This window comes from Cryptomeria japonica, chromosome 3 (genome assembly GCF_030272615.1).
Source record: "Cryptomeria japonica chromosome 3, Sugi_1.0, whole genome shotgun sequence".
Classification (NCBI taxonomy): domain Eukaryota; kingdom Viridiplantae; phylum Streptophyta; class Pinopsida; order Cupressales; family Cupressaceae; genus Cryptomeria; species Cryptomeria japonica.
Window position 1 is genome coordinate 759,549,564 of NC_081407.1, and position 19,459 is coordinate 759,569,022.

A 19,459-nucleotide genomic window follows, 5' to 3' on the forward strand; every position below is an offset into this window, starting at 1 on the left:
ATTTCAGATTTTGGCTCTACTATTTGATATTCGATTATCTATTAACTGTAGTTGCACATGATCTAGGTCAGACACGAGATTCTAGCCCGATTGTCACTTCCCAAAGAATCTAACATGGTACTGGAACTTGTTGTCTAGTACAGTTAATTTTAATATCTGGCTTTTATAGATTTGAGACTAACTGATAGCTATAATATTAAAAAACCAAGTATTCTCTTCTCCTACATCCTTGCATAGCCCTAATAATAAGTACAACTTAACAAAAGAATAAGCATCCCTATAATCTACTTTGCATAGTTATATTCTTGGGAGGTTTGCGTGATTGTAGCATTTAGGTAATTTTGGCAGAATTTTCAACATTTCCAAAGCATCCAAAAGGTTGGATAAAGTCACAATTGACTTTTTTTTCAAAAACATCAAAGCTTGGAGGACAAAATTAGAAATCAAATGTTAAAATCTAAAAACTTTTACAGGAGCCATTTTAAATTTTGCATTAGAAACTCATTTTTCAGTCACTAGAAAGAAAAAATATTTTTGGCATGCAAAAACCATTTTTAATAAGTTTGGCACCTTCCCTAATTTCAATCTATGTTCTCCTACTCCTATTTCCATACATCAATATATATCCATCCTTATCTATATCCTACCTATATTTATATTCATGCATTCCCATTAGTTTTTGTCCTATATTTGCATACATTTACCCATGATCATTGTATTATATATCTTTTTACAACGGACCATTTTTGTAGCATTGAGGATTGATCTTGCTTGGCTTGAATTTTAAGGAAAAATAAATTTGTTTCAAATTTTAAAATTCTCCTCTTTCCTCGTAGTCATTGGGAGTTGAGTTTGTAAAACATGGAATTATCTAGCAGGGCTTCAAATTTAAAGACATTAATTGACCATTAAGCAATCATTGACTTATTCGTATATAGAATGAACTTATGAACATTTTCATTTGGAACTTTAAATAGAATAAAAATATTGTATCAAAATCAACATCTAAGTATCTTTATCACAATCAAAAAACTATTCTAATTAAGGGAGTAGGAGAACATGACCATTGATTATTTCACTATCTTTATGATGTAGTTATAAATATACCAAGTCCTTAATAATCAATGAGGAGTATAGAATCTAGCAAATCAAAGAGAAAAAGTATATATTGTGATAGATAAGGTCTAGAGTTACAAATTAGACATGTATAATATAAAATTAATCTACAATCACATAATTAACTTAAAAGGTTAATAATTCCCCATGCAAGTGAATATATTTAGTTGCGTCGTATACAATTACACCGGGTGTGTTCATAGTTTCAAGAAACATTTGCATAAATTAGTTTTTTGAATTACTGGTATGAACATAAATTCAACTATTTCCTATCTCTATGTTGCAGTTCTTGTGAGATTTACCTAAGAAATGTTTTTAAGTGACAATCGAGATAATATAAACAAACACTGGCTTGACGTTCTACCACTACACTTCAAATTTGAGAAAAATATTATTCGATATTTTCCATATATTCGTCTTTAGTGAAAGATGACAAGAGAGTCTCGGCAACCAAAACTAAAATAACTAAGAAGCCTCATTCCGTGTGCTCATGCTTGCAAAGTAACAGAATTGAGGGATTCCTAAGAATTTGTCTATAATGCACGCATTTGGTCTAACAGCTGGAACCTTTTCTGCAGGTGAGAACACCCGAACTTGCAGTGATAGAGCCCACAATAGAGGAAGGTCTTGCCGCCATACTCGAAGCTTTGGCATAGCTTGAGGATTCTTTAGCCCCTGATGCTGTGAAGAATGCCCCATTTAACATAAGATCTCCCACTGATCTCCAGTTGCCTTCTGTTGAATCTTGGTGCTTTGTAACCTGCACATTACCCATACTATAACTATACTACAACCGTTGAATACCAAAGATATAAGAGACATGAGTTGTACAGGTCTTTTACCTCCTTGTGGAATCGATAATCAGGAGCAAGGAATCTGTTGCCTTGGCTGTTAATGGTGGGGTTTGCACTTCCCCCGATTGCATACATTTCCCAGTGGGTGTAATCATTGTTCACCACATGAAAGTATCCATGTCGACATCTGCATCATAACGTTAATATCTTAAAGACTTGAGCAAATAAACTTCAGCAAGCTGTATATTCGTGGTCTTTGTGCAAGGAATACAGTTTGTTACAAAATTCTATTCACACCTGGGCATACGTTGAACAAGCCCTTCTCCAAAGTGGTTGAAAGCAACTGTTACTTGCATTTTGACGTCCTCGGTGTAGGCGTCGCTGTGTCCTAGGAGCATCACCTGGAAAAAGCCAATAAATATTGGACTTGAGAAATAGCGTTCTATCGACAATTTAATAAATACTCACATTTTTTTCGTTCAAGTCAAGTAATAGGCTTTTAATACCCTACCCTAAAATCCTCGGATAAAAAATACAATTGTGAAACCTAATTTCAAAGAAAAGTATATTTATGGAAGACCAAAAAAGCAGTTTTGAGCACCTTGTCATGGTGAGTGAAAAAGCTGTTTGAAATGGTTATAGCAGTGGAACCCATGATGGCGTCGATCAATCCATCTGCGCAACTTGACAATGAACAGTGGTCAACCCAAATTGCGCTTGATCCAAAGATGGAAATCCCATCTCCATCACTCTTGGTTCTAAACCCATAATGTGTCGGGGAGCTCCTAACATTTGTGTTTCCCGCAGGTTTACAGTCGTGGATATGAACTCCATGAATGATAATATTGGTCACATACTGAATTGTAATGCAAGCTCCATTTGCTATATGAACATTGGCACCTCTACCATCAATAGTCTTATAACTGTTCATGATAAGCTCCTCCTTGAGCTGAATAACCATATCTTTTTGGAAAATAATCCAGAGAGGTTCGGTTTGAATAACAGCGTGCCGCAGAGTGCCAGGTCGAGGATTGACCGGGTCATCGTCATTTGGATCTGTAACTATATAAAATCTGCCATTCTTACCTCCAATGGCGTTTTTGCCAAATCCGATGGCACAATCAGCCAGTCTCTTTCGGTTGTTAACCCAGTTAGGATCACAACGCCAACAGTCATCGATGGGGTTCCCCGTTTCGCACGAGCTCAGCTTTCTTTTCGAATTATTTAAACTCCTGCACAATAGTTCTTGAAGTAAATAATCTCAACTGTCTGTAATATATGCTAGCTATAAAAAAATGCTAGGACTTCGAAATTCTCTTAATTGAACTGACTTAAATATCTTTTCTGTAGTGAATTTTCTTTCATTGAATCTGTCTCAACGACGACAATTGTTAATTATCCAATGGCATGATGATATGGGTGATAGAAATTTGTTCTATAACTGCTGCATACCAACTACAGTTACGAGAATAGTATTATAGAAATTACAGTGAAGAAAACGTCGAGGAACAGCATAAGAATAAATAGAACATTTATAATAAACCTTGTCATTTAAGATTTCATACTAATGTACTAAATTCAATAAGATATTGGATTTCATTTCTATACTACCATAAATAAATTCTCTAAAATTTCTAAATCATCTGAAAGGCGAAATGGTTACCTTTCTACCATTTGAACTACAAGCTCCGGCTTCTCAACATGAGATTTATCACTATTCTCAGCCTTAGTCATATTGAAGGGGGTTCTTATTGATTCCGCCATTACTAACTTGATGAAAAAGACAGCAAGAAGAAGAAACAATGGCTGTAAGGCTTGTCTGCTCGCCATTTTGGATAGGAGAAAACCTGCAATGGTTGTATTACATGCTATGGCTTTGGGCTATCTTATATACAAAATCATCAAGTGCAAAATCTGTAGAGAAGGGGGAATCTTGACCCCGACGTTTGAAAAATTGTTGTGTGCACGTTATCTCAGTGCGATTATTACGGTGGTAATGCACATGACTATAGCGCTTGACTCATAAACAATAGTGAGTAATGATGTGATAGAGCATTCCTCCAACGTTTCTTAGAATGTTTACTCCGACGTTTTTCTGAATTGAGAGTTTTCTCCAAATCTATTTGAAAAACATAGATATAGAAACTTTCATGGATGTGGTGGACGCCGCATTTTATCCGTGTCTGCTTTCCATGGTGACTCCATTGAGTTATTCGGTAGTAACACTTCTTTGGGTTTCACATTAAAACATGAGAAACATTGGCAAAGGTGATATGGCCCACAAGTATGTTTGTCTTTGGTTATAAATGACTTTCCTCTTCCGTAATTTGCACGGGGATGGGCGACCAAGTTTGGTATAAAATTCTCGCATGTTGTTCCCGCGCTCACATGGTTCCCGCGCTCTTCATTTTTTTTATCGTGGAAAAAATTAGAATTCCAAAGAATCTAACATATCGAAACTTAATAGATTGTAAATGTATATTTGTAGGATAAACTTCTTTATGTTAACGCAATAAAACATAATGAATGGATGATTACGTTAGAGAAAGATAGGTCGAAGTGAAAATAATTGGAGTTTTATTTGCTATGTGTGACGTCACGAGGATACTTAGGTATAATAGACATATTTATATATTAATTTAAGGTTATAAGTTTATAAAGATTGATTATTTCTAATTCTACATCATATCAATTTAATAATATGAACTTTTAAATAATATGTTGAATCATTATATGTTTTTAGTTTGGATGGCTAGCTCAACCTGAAATATATATTTAATCAAACCAAATATTCAACTTTTAAAAATAATAAAGACATATGATACTATTGGAACATTTTTGTGCATTAATTCAGCTTTTAATTCTATTGAATTGTATGACACACACAGCTTAATAGTGAGAAGGCTTTTGTAAGAAGTATGAATGGTGAACTAATTGTTATTTATTTTGATCTAATAAGATCATTCATTTCTAGAACTTCTAATTGTGTAGATCTTACTTATAAAAAGGAGCTGTGAATAATAGAAGGCTTTTTAATACTTATAGTTTTTTACTATTAGATGGAGTAATTAATTATGTGAGATTTATTTTTTTATCAAATAAAAATCATTTAAATAGCATCAACAAAAGTCCAAATAGTTCTATGTGATTGGATTTGTAAACCATTTTTAGAAGTAGACATCTCACTTTCCATGCCACATAAAATAATATTAAAGTTGAACATGAGTCCTTATATCATAAATTCTATCGAAATTTTCTACCACCTCTTATTATTACAACATTTTTACACTAGATGACTTGTTATTAAATTATAAATACAAAAATAATAAATTATAAAAATGCCTCTTATATGTACTGACATGGAAAATATATTAAATATTTGGTAAATTTGTTTATCTTACATGAAGCAAACCCAAATACAAGTGAAATTGCTTTGAATATATCAATGTCCATTCACATGATTTAGTAATGTGTCAATTTTGATATTTTTTAATGTTTTGAGACAATAATAATTTCAAACTATAAGGACCTCCATATTATTAAAATAATGATATAGCATAAAATAAGCATTATTCTAAAACATTTAAAATAACACGTTCAAATATATTAGAATGGAAACATGATGTTTAAGTACAAAAGCCATTGACAAGCCCTATCATAAGGAAACAATTTCCTTTACATAGCTTCAAAAGGTCAATTACGAAGAGTACAAAAATTAAGGTAACCCTAACAGGAACTCACGAGACACTATCTCCAACAAGCACACATTGGGTGAGAGCATCATCGAAGAACATATCTACCCAACCACAAATCTTTACACTCCCCTGAAACTCTTCTTGGCATGAAGAATACCTGGCCCAACGCAAAGATGTCGAGAAATCTTAAACAAGTAGGAGTGATGGAATCTATGTAGCATGATATACTCTCTCTCTCTCTCTCTCTCTCTCTCTCTCTCTCTCTCTCTCTATGTTTGTGTGTGTGCGTGTGTGCGCGTGCACACACATGCTAATATAACAATATTATGATATGGCAAAGAGTATGAGTTTTAAATGATCAAAAGTAGTAGCATGGTATAATATTAAAATTTGATAAAACATCTTTTTCCCAATGCATCTTTTTAAGTCATTTGTTGATAGATATATAGAGGGTGATACTCAATCCTTATATGGTTCTCCATGTTTACCACCATCCATTTACACAAACAAGAATTGAATGCACAAGTATACAAAGTAGTCATAGGAAAATAGAAGCATCTAACAAGTATTATCTTCTTGATAATTAAATTTAGCATAAAAATTGATTTCAAACACATTAGTACATAAGAATACCAATAACAAGATTTGTCTAAACATGATCTTGAGAGTATAAAACTCATACAGACACATGTATAAGAGTACAAAAGAAAAGGTAACTATCAATCTATCTAATTAACCTGATATCATGAAAGACATATTAAATGCTAATTCATTATTAAATCTTCTAAATGATATACTTAAAAACTAATTCATGAGTTATTATATGATGCATAAATTCACTAACATTATATCATTAAAATGTTATAAATTGATAATAAATGATTATCATAAATAACTTAGTTTCATTCATTAAATCTAATTGGTTCAAATATTTTGACAATAGAATATATTTTCCATCTTAGAATAAACTTTCTACCTTAGATTTGATTATAATATTCAATATCATATTCATCTAATCACTCCTTTGATTAAAAAGTGTTATCATGATCAAACAATCAAAATATAAGATCAAATCCATTTAATATTTATATATATAGTCATAAACTTTAGAGATGGTTAACCATTTAATGATAAGGAACTATCATCTAGTCAAGAAACTATATGAACATGTCAACATGAGATTAATATGAAATTCCATCCTTATCCTTTACATTTAAAAAAACAAACTATGATATTATCATTAGAGTTTTCACTAAGTCAGAGTTCAATATTCAACAATCACAAAATAAAAAACAAAATTTATTATTTCTATATGGTAAGGGATAAGGGCTTACATCTTACCCTTGACCCAAGAGTCCATTTCTTTCATTACTATCCTTATTATCCTATTTTATATATTAGTCTTGTGATTTTAAAAAGTCTTTCTATTTTTAATCTAAACAAAGTATTGTAGAGGCATTCAAATAATAACTTATTCATCTTAAGATATACAGAAAGAATATATTCAAGTTTAATATTGTTGACTAATGAATTTATTTCTATACGTTTAAAGCTATAACTTAATAAATTTTAAGCTTTAATAACATCTCTACACCTCTTACTTAAATTCTCTTAATAACTACTTGCATTCTTATATTGATATATGCTACTCTATGCATTTATTAATATATAAATAAATATCTATTTTATTGATCTACTACTAATCTAATTATAAATAAATGGTAATAATCAATGGATGGATTTAGTCAAGCTAAGGATTACTGGCTATACTCTTGGGTTGACCTAAACAAATCCATGAGTAATAATATGCTAATGATTATAATTAAAGTGAGAGTTAATGTATTCAATTACAATTCATTAATAGCTAAATTTTATTACAAAAATATCATTCTAAATTACTTCAAAGAATTATTACAAAGGAAAAGTATTTATGAAATTCAAAACTTATAAATCCAAATTTTTAAACTATCCAAAATAACCAATAAACTTTTACATTGTTAGACAATATAGGATAACTTGTTACTGCTACACGGATTTGATTTTTGTCTTGAACAAAGATACATTATGAATAAAGGAAGATTGCACAAAGTGACATAAATAGAAGGTCATTTCCAAGGAAATCTAGATAGTTCTTTTCAATGAAAATAAAAGAAATAGTGGTTGTTGTTCTTAATAGAATGCATATATTATGTGCGTTAATCACACATAGACACTAAGAGAATGGTAATCAGTAGACACCAATTCCAAATTAATTACCCTTGATAACTTCTCCAAACATCATAGAAACTGATAAGATAAGATAAGAGGACATCAACACAAAATAATACTAGATTTATGTAGAAACTTAAGGGGAAAACCATGGTGAGAAAAGCTTCTTGGATCTAATATGCAAATCTAGCCTCATAAACTAAATAATAAACTTATAATATTTTGTATGCATCAACCCATAGGAGACACCAATGCTTGAGTCTAAGAAGTGAACACCAACTATAATCATGAGGCGCCAACCTTAAATACAATAATAGTACATCAAAGATATGATATGCAGATCTTCAAGGATGAAGCTTTAGGGTCACCTTGATCTAATCAACTTTTGACAACCCTCTCAAAGTGCATGAGACCTTCAATTGATTTTGCCCACTTAACCTAAAATTTAGTTGACAACTTACACAACTTTTGCGATGGTTATTAGTTCTACTAGCAAGAATTACTCTTTAAATGAATCCAATTACACTTATACATCCCTACATTATATATAATCACAACTCATCTTATAACTTATTTACAACATTCACACATTTGACACATGCATACTTTAGACCAAACATATAAAAGGCTTAAACCAAGATCCAACATGCTACTTCAAGAGTTGGATGATGCTATTCTTTACGAAAAATAATTAGTTGGTCCTAGTACACTTTCACATGCTTCCTATAGTTGGTTCATAGTGCAATAATTTGACCCATTCATAAAAAAATTCATAATATATTGTGAAGTGATCTCTATGAGCATAATGTTGACCCTAACTTTTCATGTTATTGAATTCCACCTTTGCAACTTGAATAGACTTGTCTTTGTGTGTAGCCATATTTATCTTCCAACATACAAGCCTCAAAATATAACTATGGTAGAATGTGGTATAAAATAATGTGCTAGTGGATATAGTTTTTGAGGAATGAACTTCATATACACATCACAAATACTTCCAAATCCTTCAACAATAAAAAATTGATTAAGATGATACTAGTGACATACTATATTGAATGATGTATTTAACATAACTTGACTCTATTTATCTAGATCAATAATTATTTGATATGACATAATATTAATTAAAATTATTGTAATTTTTGAAAACTGGATATTGAGGGTAACATAATGATAATTTATACAAAAACCTTAACTACCTCCTTTGAAATTAATGAAAATATAAATTTCAACAATCTCCTCCTTTGTCATTGGTTCCAAACATGAAAAATGCTACTAATAAAATACTCCTTGTAATGGAAATTAGGGGCTCCCCTTGTGTAGAAAATTTGCTTCCATTGTAATTGGACATTCATTCTTCTCAAGTTTGGCTTTGTGCTCTTGTAATTGGACTTTCATTCTCTCTCTCTCTCTCTCTCTCTCTCTCTCTCTCTCTCTCTCTCTCTCTCTCTCTCTCTCTCTCTCTCTCTCTCTCAATCCTTTCTTCCCCAAATGGTGTAGAATTTTGGCTTCCTTTCTCCCACTTTGACATCAATGACAAATATCCACTTTGATTCTTGGTCTTCAAGGAAAAATTAATCTACTAATACCTTTTGTAATTTTTTTCACAATACCACCAAGACTACTTGCAGTGAGGAGTCAACACTCCTCCTCAACATATACTAACTTCCTCTTCATTTAAGAGGGGGGCGATACCACTACCAAATTCTACCCAAGATATTAAATTGTCTCCTTTCGAAAAGGTTTTGTAATGATCTCTCCTTTGTTTCAACATATTCTATCTTCACTTGTTTCCTTGCAACCTTCTCTCTTAGATAGTGATACTTAATTGAGATATGGGTTTTTCCGTGAATGTGTTACCCAATCATTTGAAATGTTTATAGTACTTGTATTGTAACAAAGGATTGGCATGGGTTCTTCAAATTCAATCTCCATCTGCTACAATGTCTTTTTTTATCTATAAAACCTAAATGCAACAAGAAACTATTGCAATATATTTTGCTTCTACCATAGACTAAGATACAAAATCCTTATTTTAGCTCAACCATGATATAAGGCTATCACCAATAAAGAAAGCTATGCCACTTGTACTATTCTTTCTATGAAAGACCATTTGGGAGAAGAGAAGACATTACCTCATCAAGCACAAAATTTAAAGTAGTGCTTCAAATGTTCATCAATAGATTGCTCCATATGTGTAGAAAAGAATGTCATAAGACCATTCCTATAACTTCTTCCTCCATCTTTTGTTTACAATAGTGTTAAATGAATTAAAGTGCTCAACAACTTAATCCATATCAACCACCCTCAAATAATACTACTTACATAGAAGATGCTTGTTCACCAACGATATGGTGTGGTACAACTTTCCTAACTTTATAAAAAGGGGTTGTAGAGGATTCATGTACAACATTGAGGAGCAATAAATTTCCCAGACATAGCCAAATAAGATTACTATATTAACTATCTAAGACAACCCAGTTTTCATCCTTCATGCCTGTTGTTTTACTTCTAATGAAATCTTTACATAGATCTCAAACCGACTGACCCTGATAGCACAGAGGTTCCATTCCCATACCCAGTCCATAAATAACTGAATAGCCTGTTACATTTTGAAGGCCAATTCAACAAGAACCTGTTGCCACGTCCAGATCTCTAAGGCAGCCCAAGAACTACAAGGATATCATGCGTCTCACATAGAAAAAGAAGTCCCATTACTACCACTGGCCTGATATTCTACCAAGCATCACCAGCTCCTCTGCAACCTCCATAAAATATAACGCGCCAACTATACTAAATCCAACTCTAGTTTATATTCTTTAAATTTGGTAAATACAAAGAAGCTTAATATCGACCTCACAACATGCTTTGCAACAATTCAACTGGTCATAGTCAAGATGGGTATGAGACATTGACCATCTACGTCAAACTTTAATTAAGGCCGACTCTCGATGTTATGTGTGCACACTTGAAGAGTATCTCCATGCTTTTTCACAAATAACAAATTTCTTGTGTGTTGAAAAAAAGGCACATGGATTTTACAACAATCTGTTCTGCATGGTTGTTTTTGCTATGTTGTTCGATGATAAAAGATTAGAACGAACTCCATATAGCACATGTAGCTTTTGACTTCGTCGTGGGACATGGGATCCACATTTCCTTATAGTTGGTGGTCTCCTCCATCCCTCATCAACTAAAATTATTTTCGTATCACAAATCTAAATGTAGTTTTTAAATAAAAAGAAAAGTTTTTGCAGCCACACGAATTTGCATGGGGCCATTACATTATTTGTACGCTGGAAGGCTAGTACAACCTCGTTTCCAAAAGCAAATAAAATCTTGATGAAAGTATGCTTAGAAGAATTAAAGGAATAAAAATAATAGTCCAATGCACTCCGTGCGTGACGGTAATGTAGACCATGAAATCTCATGAGTAAATTCATGCACGTCCTCCAATCTGCGTATATTTATTAGTTGGGGATGGAAGGCAAGCATGCATAATGAAATAATCACGATGCTGAAGTAGTCAAATTTCGATTGCTGGTACTCACTTATTTGGTAAAAGTTCAAAATTAAGGACCTTTAGGAAGGCCATTCAAGTTAATATACCCCTCTTTTCCAAGCAACTTGCATAATTTAGCTGATTTTACCTTTGATATAGAACTATAAGGTTAGATCTTGTCCAATTCTAAGTGGCTGGTACAAGTCTAACACGAATATGATAGTAGAAACATACCACACACTAACAGTGATAACAAAAATACATGTAAAATTTAACTATTAAATAATTAGATATGAACAAAATATGGTTGAGACAATGGTTTTCTAGAATTCTCCCACTTATTTCAAATACCTTGCAAAAGCATAAAGGGAATATTAGCATCTAAGTATTAAGGACTATGAGGCCATTATATTTATTACACCATCTAATGTTATTTGTGCTTACATGCTTCATCAAATCATCTAAAACAATCACCAAAGAGTCATCATTTTCAATCATCATCCACTATCCTCCACCATGTGATGAGAAAAATGGTATTGTGCATCTATATGCTTCATTTATACACAAAAAATTGGGTTTTGGCCAAGCTAATGACACCTTGACTCTCACATTGAGTTTAAACTATTGCTTGAATAAGGCCAACAATTCAACAAAAACTCTAAAACCAACTCACCTCCTTACAGGCATTACTAATTGTCATGTACTATACCTCTACAATGGATAAATGACTACAACCCATCACTTGCTCATTCAAGTAATAGAAACACTAAATAGGCTAAAGAAATAGCCACTAGTAGATATTTTATGATCTACATCTCCTGTCAAATCTAAGTCAACAATCCCTTGTGAGTAATCACCATAGTAGAAGATATAATAATTTATAGTGTTCTGCATTCACCTTAAGTCTCTCTTAATTGTTGTTCAATGCTCTATGCCAATATTAGCCATATAATAATCCCAAGGCTCCCATTACATCACCAATGTCTAGCTTTATGTAAAATATAACATAAATTAGAATATGAAGTAGACTAGTGTAAGGAACATGCAATATATACTCTACATTTAACGGTGAAGACGTATATATTACTTAACTAATAACTTAGTACCCAAGAAAATAGAAACATTTACTAGCATATAATTCTGCATACTAAAATATTACAACACAAATTCAACATACTTAGTCTATCCCAATCAAACATTTCTTATTTCTCTCTCTTTTCAATGCCTAGGATGCATATAGGAACCCCTAATTGTTTATGTTGAAATGTATTGAAATTTTATATACCATATCTCTAATCATCCATTCATTGTTACCAAATATCAACAAATGATCTATGCATAAATTGATAAAAAGAGATTGATTACCATCATAAAGTTTAATTTTTAATAATTAAATAGTTGCTAAGGGGCCCAACGCCCAATACAGTAGAAAGTAAAGTCTATAAACAACATAACACAAAAAATAGGGGAAAAAAGAAACAATTATCGGCACCCCGATGACTACCATCTAGTACATAAAACCAACCCCACCAAAACCAAAGTCCAATATCTGACCAACTATATAGGCAACCAACATAATTAGGAAATACACTAGATTATAATACATAGCATATGAATTAAACTTTTGAAACCATAATTTTGGAGATCATTGGACACCATATAAGTATTGCTTCAATTTATATGCTAATGAAACCTTGCCTTTTACCACATAGTAGTTGTTAGGCGTTATTCTTTTTCCTACAAATATTATTTAATCTTTCTTTGGTTTATTAGGAGTGGTTAATGTGAATAAACATGGAAAAATACATAATCTACATGTACCACTTTCTAACACATGAGTAATTGAGTCACACACTCCCTTTTGGCTTGTTGTGCCTCCTTCCATAACCACGAGTTTGTTCTTACCTTTAGTAGGTTATAGGGTAATTAATTTTCTCACCCTCTTTTGGCTTTTATGCCACTAATTATAACTTCTTTTCTATCTTCACTTAAGGAGGTTATGCTACATATTTTGACATTTATCAAGTAGGTAAAACTTCCCATATTTTATGGGTAGTAGGAGTTAATGCACCTATTGGTAGCTTGGTGAGCGTATGAAGAGTATTCTCAAGTTCTCTTGCATTGTCTATATTGTTCTTTCATTTCAGATTTTGGCTCTACTATTTGATATTCGATTATCTATTAACTGTAGTTGCACATGATCTAGGTCAGACACGAGATTCTAGCCCGATTGTCACTTCCCAAAGAATCTAACATGGTACTGGAACTTGTTGTCTAGTACAGTTAATTTTAATATCTGGCTTTTATAGATTTGAGACTAACTGATAGCTATAATATTAAAAAACCAAGTATTCTCTTCTCCTACATCCTTGCATAGCCCTAATAATAAGTACAACTTAACAAAAGAATAAGCATCCCTATAATCTACTTTGCATAGTTATATTCTTGGGAGGTTTGCGTGATTGTAGCATTTAGGTAATTTTGGCAGAATTTTCAACATTTCCAAAGCATCCAAAAGGTTGGATAAAGTCACAATTGACTTTTTTTTCAAAAACATCAAAGCTTGGAGGACAAAATTAGAAATCAAATGTTAAAATCTAAAAACTTTTACAGGAGCCATTTTAAATTTTGCATTAGAAACTCATTTTTCAGTCACTAGAAAGAAAAAATATTTTTGGCATGCAAAAACCATTTTTAATAAGTTTGGCACCTTCCCTAATTTCAATCTATGTTCTCCTACTCCTATTTCCATACATCAATATATATCCATCCTTATCTATATCCTACCTATATTTATATTCATGCATTCCCATTAGTTTTTGTCCTATATTTGCATACATTTACCCATGATCATTGTATTATATATCTTTTTACAACGGACCATTTTTGTAGCATTGAGGATTGATCTTGCTTGGCTTGAATTTTAAGGAAAAATAAATTTGTTTCAAATTTTAAAATTCTCCTCTTTCCTCGTAGTCATTGGGAGTTGAGTTTGTAAAACATGGAATTATCTAGCAGGGCTTCAAATTTAAAGACATTAATTGACCATTAAGCAATCATTGACTTATTCGTATATAGAATGAACTTATGAACATTTTCATTTGGAACTTTAAATAGAATAAAAATATTGTATCAAAATCAACATCTAAGTATCTTTATCACAATCAAAAAACTATTCTAATTAAGGGAGTAGGAGAACATGACCATTGATTATTTCACTATCTTTATGATGTAGTTATAAATATACCAAGTCCTTAATAATCAATGAGGAGTATAGAATCTAGCAAATCAAAGAGAAAAAGTATATATTGTGATAGATAAGGTCTAGAGTTACAAATTAGACATGTATAATATAAAATTAATCTACAATCACATAATTAACTTAAAAGGTTAATAATTCCCCATGCAAGTGAATATATTTAGTTGCGTCGTATACAATTACACCGGGTGTGTTCATAGTTTCAAGAAACATTTGCATAAATTAGTTTTTTGAATTACTGGTATGAACATAAATTCAACTATTTCCTATCTCTATGTTGCAGTTCTTGTGAGATTTACCTAAGAAATGTTTTTAAGTGACAATCGAGATAATATAAACAAACACTGGCTTGACGTTCTACCACTACACTTCAAATTTGAGAAAAATATTATTCGATATTTTCCATATATTCGTCTTTAGTGAAAGATGACAAGAGAGTCTCGGCAACCAAAACTAAAATAACTAAGAAGCCTCATTCCGTGTGCTCATGCTTGCAAAGTAACAGAATTGAGGGATTCCTAAGAATTTGTCTATAATGCACGCATTTGGTCTAACAGCTGGAACCTTTTCTGCAGGTGAGAACACCCGAACTTGCAGTGATAGAGCCCACAATAGAGGAAGGTCTTGCCGCCATACTCGAAGCTTTGGCATAGCTTGAGGATTCTTTAGCCCCTGATGCTGTGAAGAATGCCCCATTTAACATAAGATCTCCCACTGATCTCCAGTTGCCTTCTGTTGAATCTTGGTGCTTTGTAACCTGCACATTACCCATACTATAACTATACTACAACCGTTGAATACCAAAGATATAAGAGACATGAGTTGTACAGGTCTTTTACCTCCTTGTGGAATCGATAATCAGGAGCAAGGAATCTGTTGCCTTGGCTGTTAATGGTGGGGTTTGCACTTCCCCCGATTGCATACATTTCCCAGTGGGTGTAATCATTGTTCACCACATGAAAGTATCCATGTCGACATCTGCATCATAACGTTAATATCTTAAAGACTTGAGCAAATAAACTTCAGCAAGCTGTATATTCGTGGTCTTTGTGCAAGGAATACAGTTTGTTACAAAATTCTATTCACACCTGGGCATACGTTGAACAAGCCCTTCTCCAAAGTGGTTGAAAGCAACTGTTACTTGCATTTTGACGTCCTCGGTGTAGGCGTCGCTGTGTCCTAGGAGCATCACCTGGAAAAAGCCAATAAATATTGGACTTGAGAAATAGCGTTCTATCGACAATTTAATAAATACTCACATTTTTTTCGTTCAAGTCAAGTAATAGGCTTTTAATACCCTACCCTAAAATCCTCGGATAAAAAATACAATTGTGAAACCTAATTTCAAAGAAAAGTATATTTATGGAAGACCAAAAAAGCAGTTTTGAGCACCTTGTCATGGTGAGTGAAAAAGCTGTTTGAAATGGTTATAGCAGTGGAACCCATGATGGCGTCGATCAATCCATCTGCGCAACTTGACAATGAACAGTGGTCAACCCAAATTGCGCTTGATCCAAAGATGGAAATCCCATCTCCATCACTCTTGGTTCTAAACCCATAATGTGTCGGGGAGCTCCTAACATTTGTGTTTCCCGCAGGTTTACAGTCGTGGATATGAACTCCATGAATGATAATATTGGTCACATACTGAATTGTAATGCAAGCTCCATTTGCTATATGAACATTGGCACCTCTACCATCAATAGTCTTATAACTGTTCATGATAAGCTCCTCCTTGAGCTGAATAACCATATCTTTTTGGAAAATAATCCAGAGAGGTTCGGTTTGAATAACAGCGTGCCGCAGAGTGCCAGGTCGAGGATTGACCGGGTCATCGTCATTTGGATCTGTAACTATATAAAATCTGCCATTCTTACCTCCAATGGCGTTTTTGCCAAATCCGATGGCACAATCAGCCAGTCTCTTTCGGTTGTTAACCCAGTTAGGATCACAACGCCAACAGTCATCGATGGGGTTCCCCGTTTCGCACGAGCTCAGCTTTCTTTTCGAATTATTTAAACTCCTGCACAATAGTTCTTGAAGTAAATAATCTCAACTGTCTGTAATATATGCTAGCTATAAAAAAATGCTAGGACTTCGAAATTCTCTTAATTGAACTGACTTAAATATCTTTTCTGTAGTGAATTTTCTTTCATTGAATCTGTCTCAACGACGACAATTGTTAATTATCCAATGGCATGATGATATGGGTGATAGAAATTTGTTCTATAACTGCTGCATACCAACTACAGTTACGAGAATAGTATTATAGAAATTACAGTGAAGAAAACGTCGAGGAACAGCATAAGAATAAATAGAACATTTATAATAAACCTTGTCATTTAAGATTTCATACTAATGTACTAAATTCAATAAGATATTGGATTTCATTTCTATACTACCATAAATAAATTCTCTAAAATTTCTAAATCATCTGAAAGGCGAAATGGTTACCTTTCTACCATTTGAACTACAAGCTCCGGCTTCTCAACATGAGATTTATCACTATTCTCAGCCTTAGTCATATTGAAGGGGGTTCTTATTGATTCCACCATTACTAACTTGATGAAAAAGACAGCAAGAAGAAGAAACAATGGCTGTAAGGCTTGTCTGCTCGCCATTTTGGATAGGAGAAAACCTGCAATGGTTGTATTACATGCTATGGCTTTGGGCTATCTTATATACAAAATCATCAAGTGCAAAATCTGTAGAGAAGGGGGAATCTTGACCCCGACGTTTGAAAAATTGTTGTGTGCACGTTATCTCAGTGCGATTATTACGGTGGTAATGCACATGACTATAGCGCTTGACTCATAAACAATAGTGAGTAATGATGTGATAGAGCATTCCTCCAACGTTTCTTAGAATGTTTACTCCGACGTTTTTCTGAATTGAGAGTTTTCTCCAAATCTATTTGAAAAACATAGATATAGAAACTTTCATGGATGTGGTGGACGCCGCATTTTATCCGTGTCTGCTTTCCATGGTGACTCCATTGAGTTATTCGGTAGTAACACTTCTTTGGGTTTCACATTAAAACATGAGAAACATTGGCAAAGGTGATATGGCCCACAAGTATGTTTGTCTTTGGTTATAAATGACTTTCCTCTTCCGTAATTTGCACGGGGATGGGCGACCATGTTTGGTATAAAATTCTCGCATGTTGTTCCCGCGCTCACATGGTTCCCGCGCTCTTCATTTTTTTTATCGTGGAAAAAATTAGAATTCCAAAGAATCTAACATATCGAAACTTAATAGATTGTAAATGTATATTTGTAGGATAAACTTCTTTATGTTAACGCAATAAAACATAATGAATGGATGATTACGTTAGAGAAAGATAGGTCGAAGTGAAAATAATTGGAGTTTTATTTGCTATGTGTGACGTCACGAGGATACTTAGGTATAATAGACATATTTATATATTAATTTAAGGTTATAAGTTTATAAAGATTGATTATTTCTAATTCTACATCATATCAATTTAATAATATGAACTTTTAAATAATATGTTGAATCATTATATGTTTTTAGTTTGGATGGCTAGCTCAACCTGAAATATATATTTAATCAAACCAAATATTCAACTTTTAAAAATAATAAAGACATATGATACTATTGGAACATTTTTGTGCATTAATTCAGCTTTTAATTCTATTGAATTGTATGACACACACAGCTTAATAGTGAGAAGGCTTTTGTAAGAAGTATGAATGGTGAACTAATTGTTATTTATTTTGATCTAATAAGATCATTCATTTCTAGAACTTCTAATTGTGTAGATCTTACTTATAAAAAGGAGCTGTGAATAATAGAAGGCTTTTTAATACTTATAGTTTTTTACTATTAGATGGAGTAATTAATTATGTGAGATTTATTTTTTTATCAAATAAAAATCATTTAAATAGCATCAACAAAAGTCCAAATAGTTCTATGTGATTGGATTTGTAAACCATTTTTAGAAGTAGACATCTCACTTTCCATGCCACATAAAATAATATTAAAGTTGAACATGAGTCCTTATATCATAAATTCTATCGAAATTTTCTACCACCTCTTATTATTACAACATTTTTACACTAGATGACTTGTTATTAAATTATAAATACAAAAATAATAAATTATAAAAATGCCTCTTATATGTACTGACATGGAAAATATATTAAATATTTGGTAAATTTGTTTATCTTACATGAAGCAAACCCAAATACAAGTGAAATTGCTTTGAATATATCAATGTCCATTCACATGATTTAGTAATGTGTCAATTTTGATATTTTTTAATGTTTTGAGACAATAATAATTTCAAACTATAAGGACCTCCATATTATTAAAATAATGATATAGCATAAAATAAGCATTATTCTAAAACATTTAAAATAACACGTTCAAATATATTAGAATGGAAACATGATGTTTAAGTACAAAAGCCATTGACAAGCCCTATCATAAGGAAACAATTTCCTTTACATAGCTTCAAAAGGTCAATTACGAAGAGTACAAAAATTAAGGTAACCCTAACAGGAACTCACGAGACACTATCTCCAACAAGCACACATTGGGTGAGAGCATCATCGAAGAACATATCTACCCAACCACAAATTTTTACACTCCCCTGAAACTCTTCTTGGCATGAAGAATACCTGGCCCAACGCAAAGATGTCGAGAAATCTTAAACAAGTAGGAGTGATGGAATCTATGTAGCATGATATACTCTCTCTCTCTCTCTCTCTCTCTCTCTCTCTCTCTCTCTCTCTCTCTCTCTCTCTCTCTCTCTCTCTCTCTCTATGTTTGTGTGTGTGCGTGTGTGCGCGTGCACACACATGCTAATATAACAATATTATGATATGGCAAAGAGTATGAGTTTTAAATGATCAAAAGTAGT

The 19,459-nt window shown here is 32.7% G+C and overlaps 2 protein-coding genes across 2 annotated transcripts; both read right to left on the reverse strand.

Moving 5' to 3' along the window:
* Window positions 1–1,669: 1,669 nt before the first annotated feature.
* On the reverse strand, window positions 1,670–3,740 carry LOC131059210 (probable pectate lyase 18). The gene is made up of 5 exons (XM_059217687.1): window positions 3,574–3,740; window positions 2,512–3,142; window positions 2,208–2,311; window positions 1,959–2,097; window positions 1,670–1,876 (listed from the first exon to the last, which is right to left on the reverse strand). The coding sequence occupies exons 1-5, from the start codon at window positions 3,738–3,740 to the stop codon at window positions 1,670–1,672; spliced, it is 1,248 nt and encodes a 415-aa protein (XP_059073670.1).
* An 11,384-nt stretch (window positions 3,741–15,124) lies between these two features.
* Window positions 15,125–17,195, reverse strand: LOC131059208 (probable pectate lyase 18). The gene is made up of 5 exons (XM_059217688.1): window positions 17,029–17,195; window positions 15,967–16,597; window positions 15,663–15,766; window positions 15,414–15,552; window positions 15,125–15,331 (listed from the first exon to the last, which is right to left on the reverse strand). Exons 1-5 carry the CDS (start codon window positions 17,193–17,195, stop codon window positions 15,125–15,127), a joined length of 1,248 nt encoding a protein of 415 aa, XP_059073671.1.
* Between the last annotated feature and the right edge of the window lie 2,264 nt (window positions 17,196–19,459).

What these genes read in the sequence shown, in the direction of transcription:
- LOC131059210 (XM_059217687.1), bottom strand. Translation starts at nt 3,740, where the DNA reads ATGGCGAGCAGACAAGCCTTACAGCCATTGTTTCTTCTTCTTGCTGTC. An exon ending in GTAGTTCAAATGGTAGAAAG is followed by an intron (nt 3,143 to 3,573) that starts GTAACCATTTCG and finishes ACTATTGTGCAG; the next exon opens with GAGTTTAAATAATTCGAAAA. An exon ending in CTTGTTCAACGTATGCCCAG is followed by an intron (nt 2,098 to 2,207) that starts GTGTGAATAGAA and finishes GTTATGATGCAG; the next exon opens with ATGTCGACATGGATACTTTC.
- LOC131059208 (XM_059217688.1), bottom strand. Translation starts at nt 17,195, where the DNA reads ATGGCGAGCAGACAAGCCTTACAGCCATTGTTTCTTCTTCTTGCTGTC. An exon ending in GTAGTTCAAATGGTAGAAAG is followed by an intron (nt 16,598 to 17,028) that starts GTAACCATTTCG and finishes ACTATTGTGCAG; the next exon opens with GAGTTTAAATAATTCGAAAA. An exon ending in TTTTCACTCACCATGACAAG is followed by an intron (nt 15,767 to 15,966) that starts GTGCTCAAAACT and finishes GGCTTTTTCCAG; the next exon opens with GTGATGCTCCTAGGACACAG.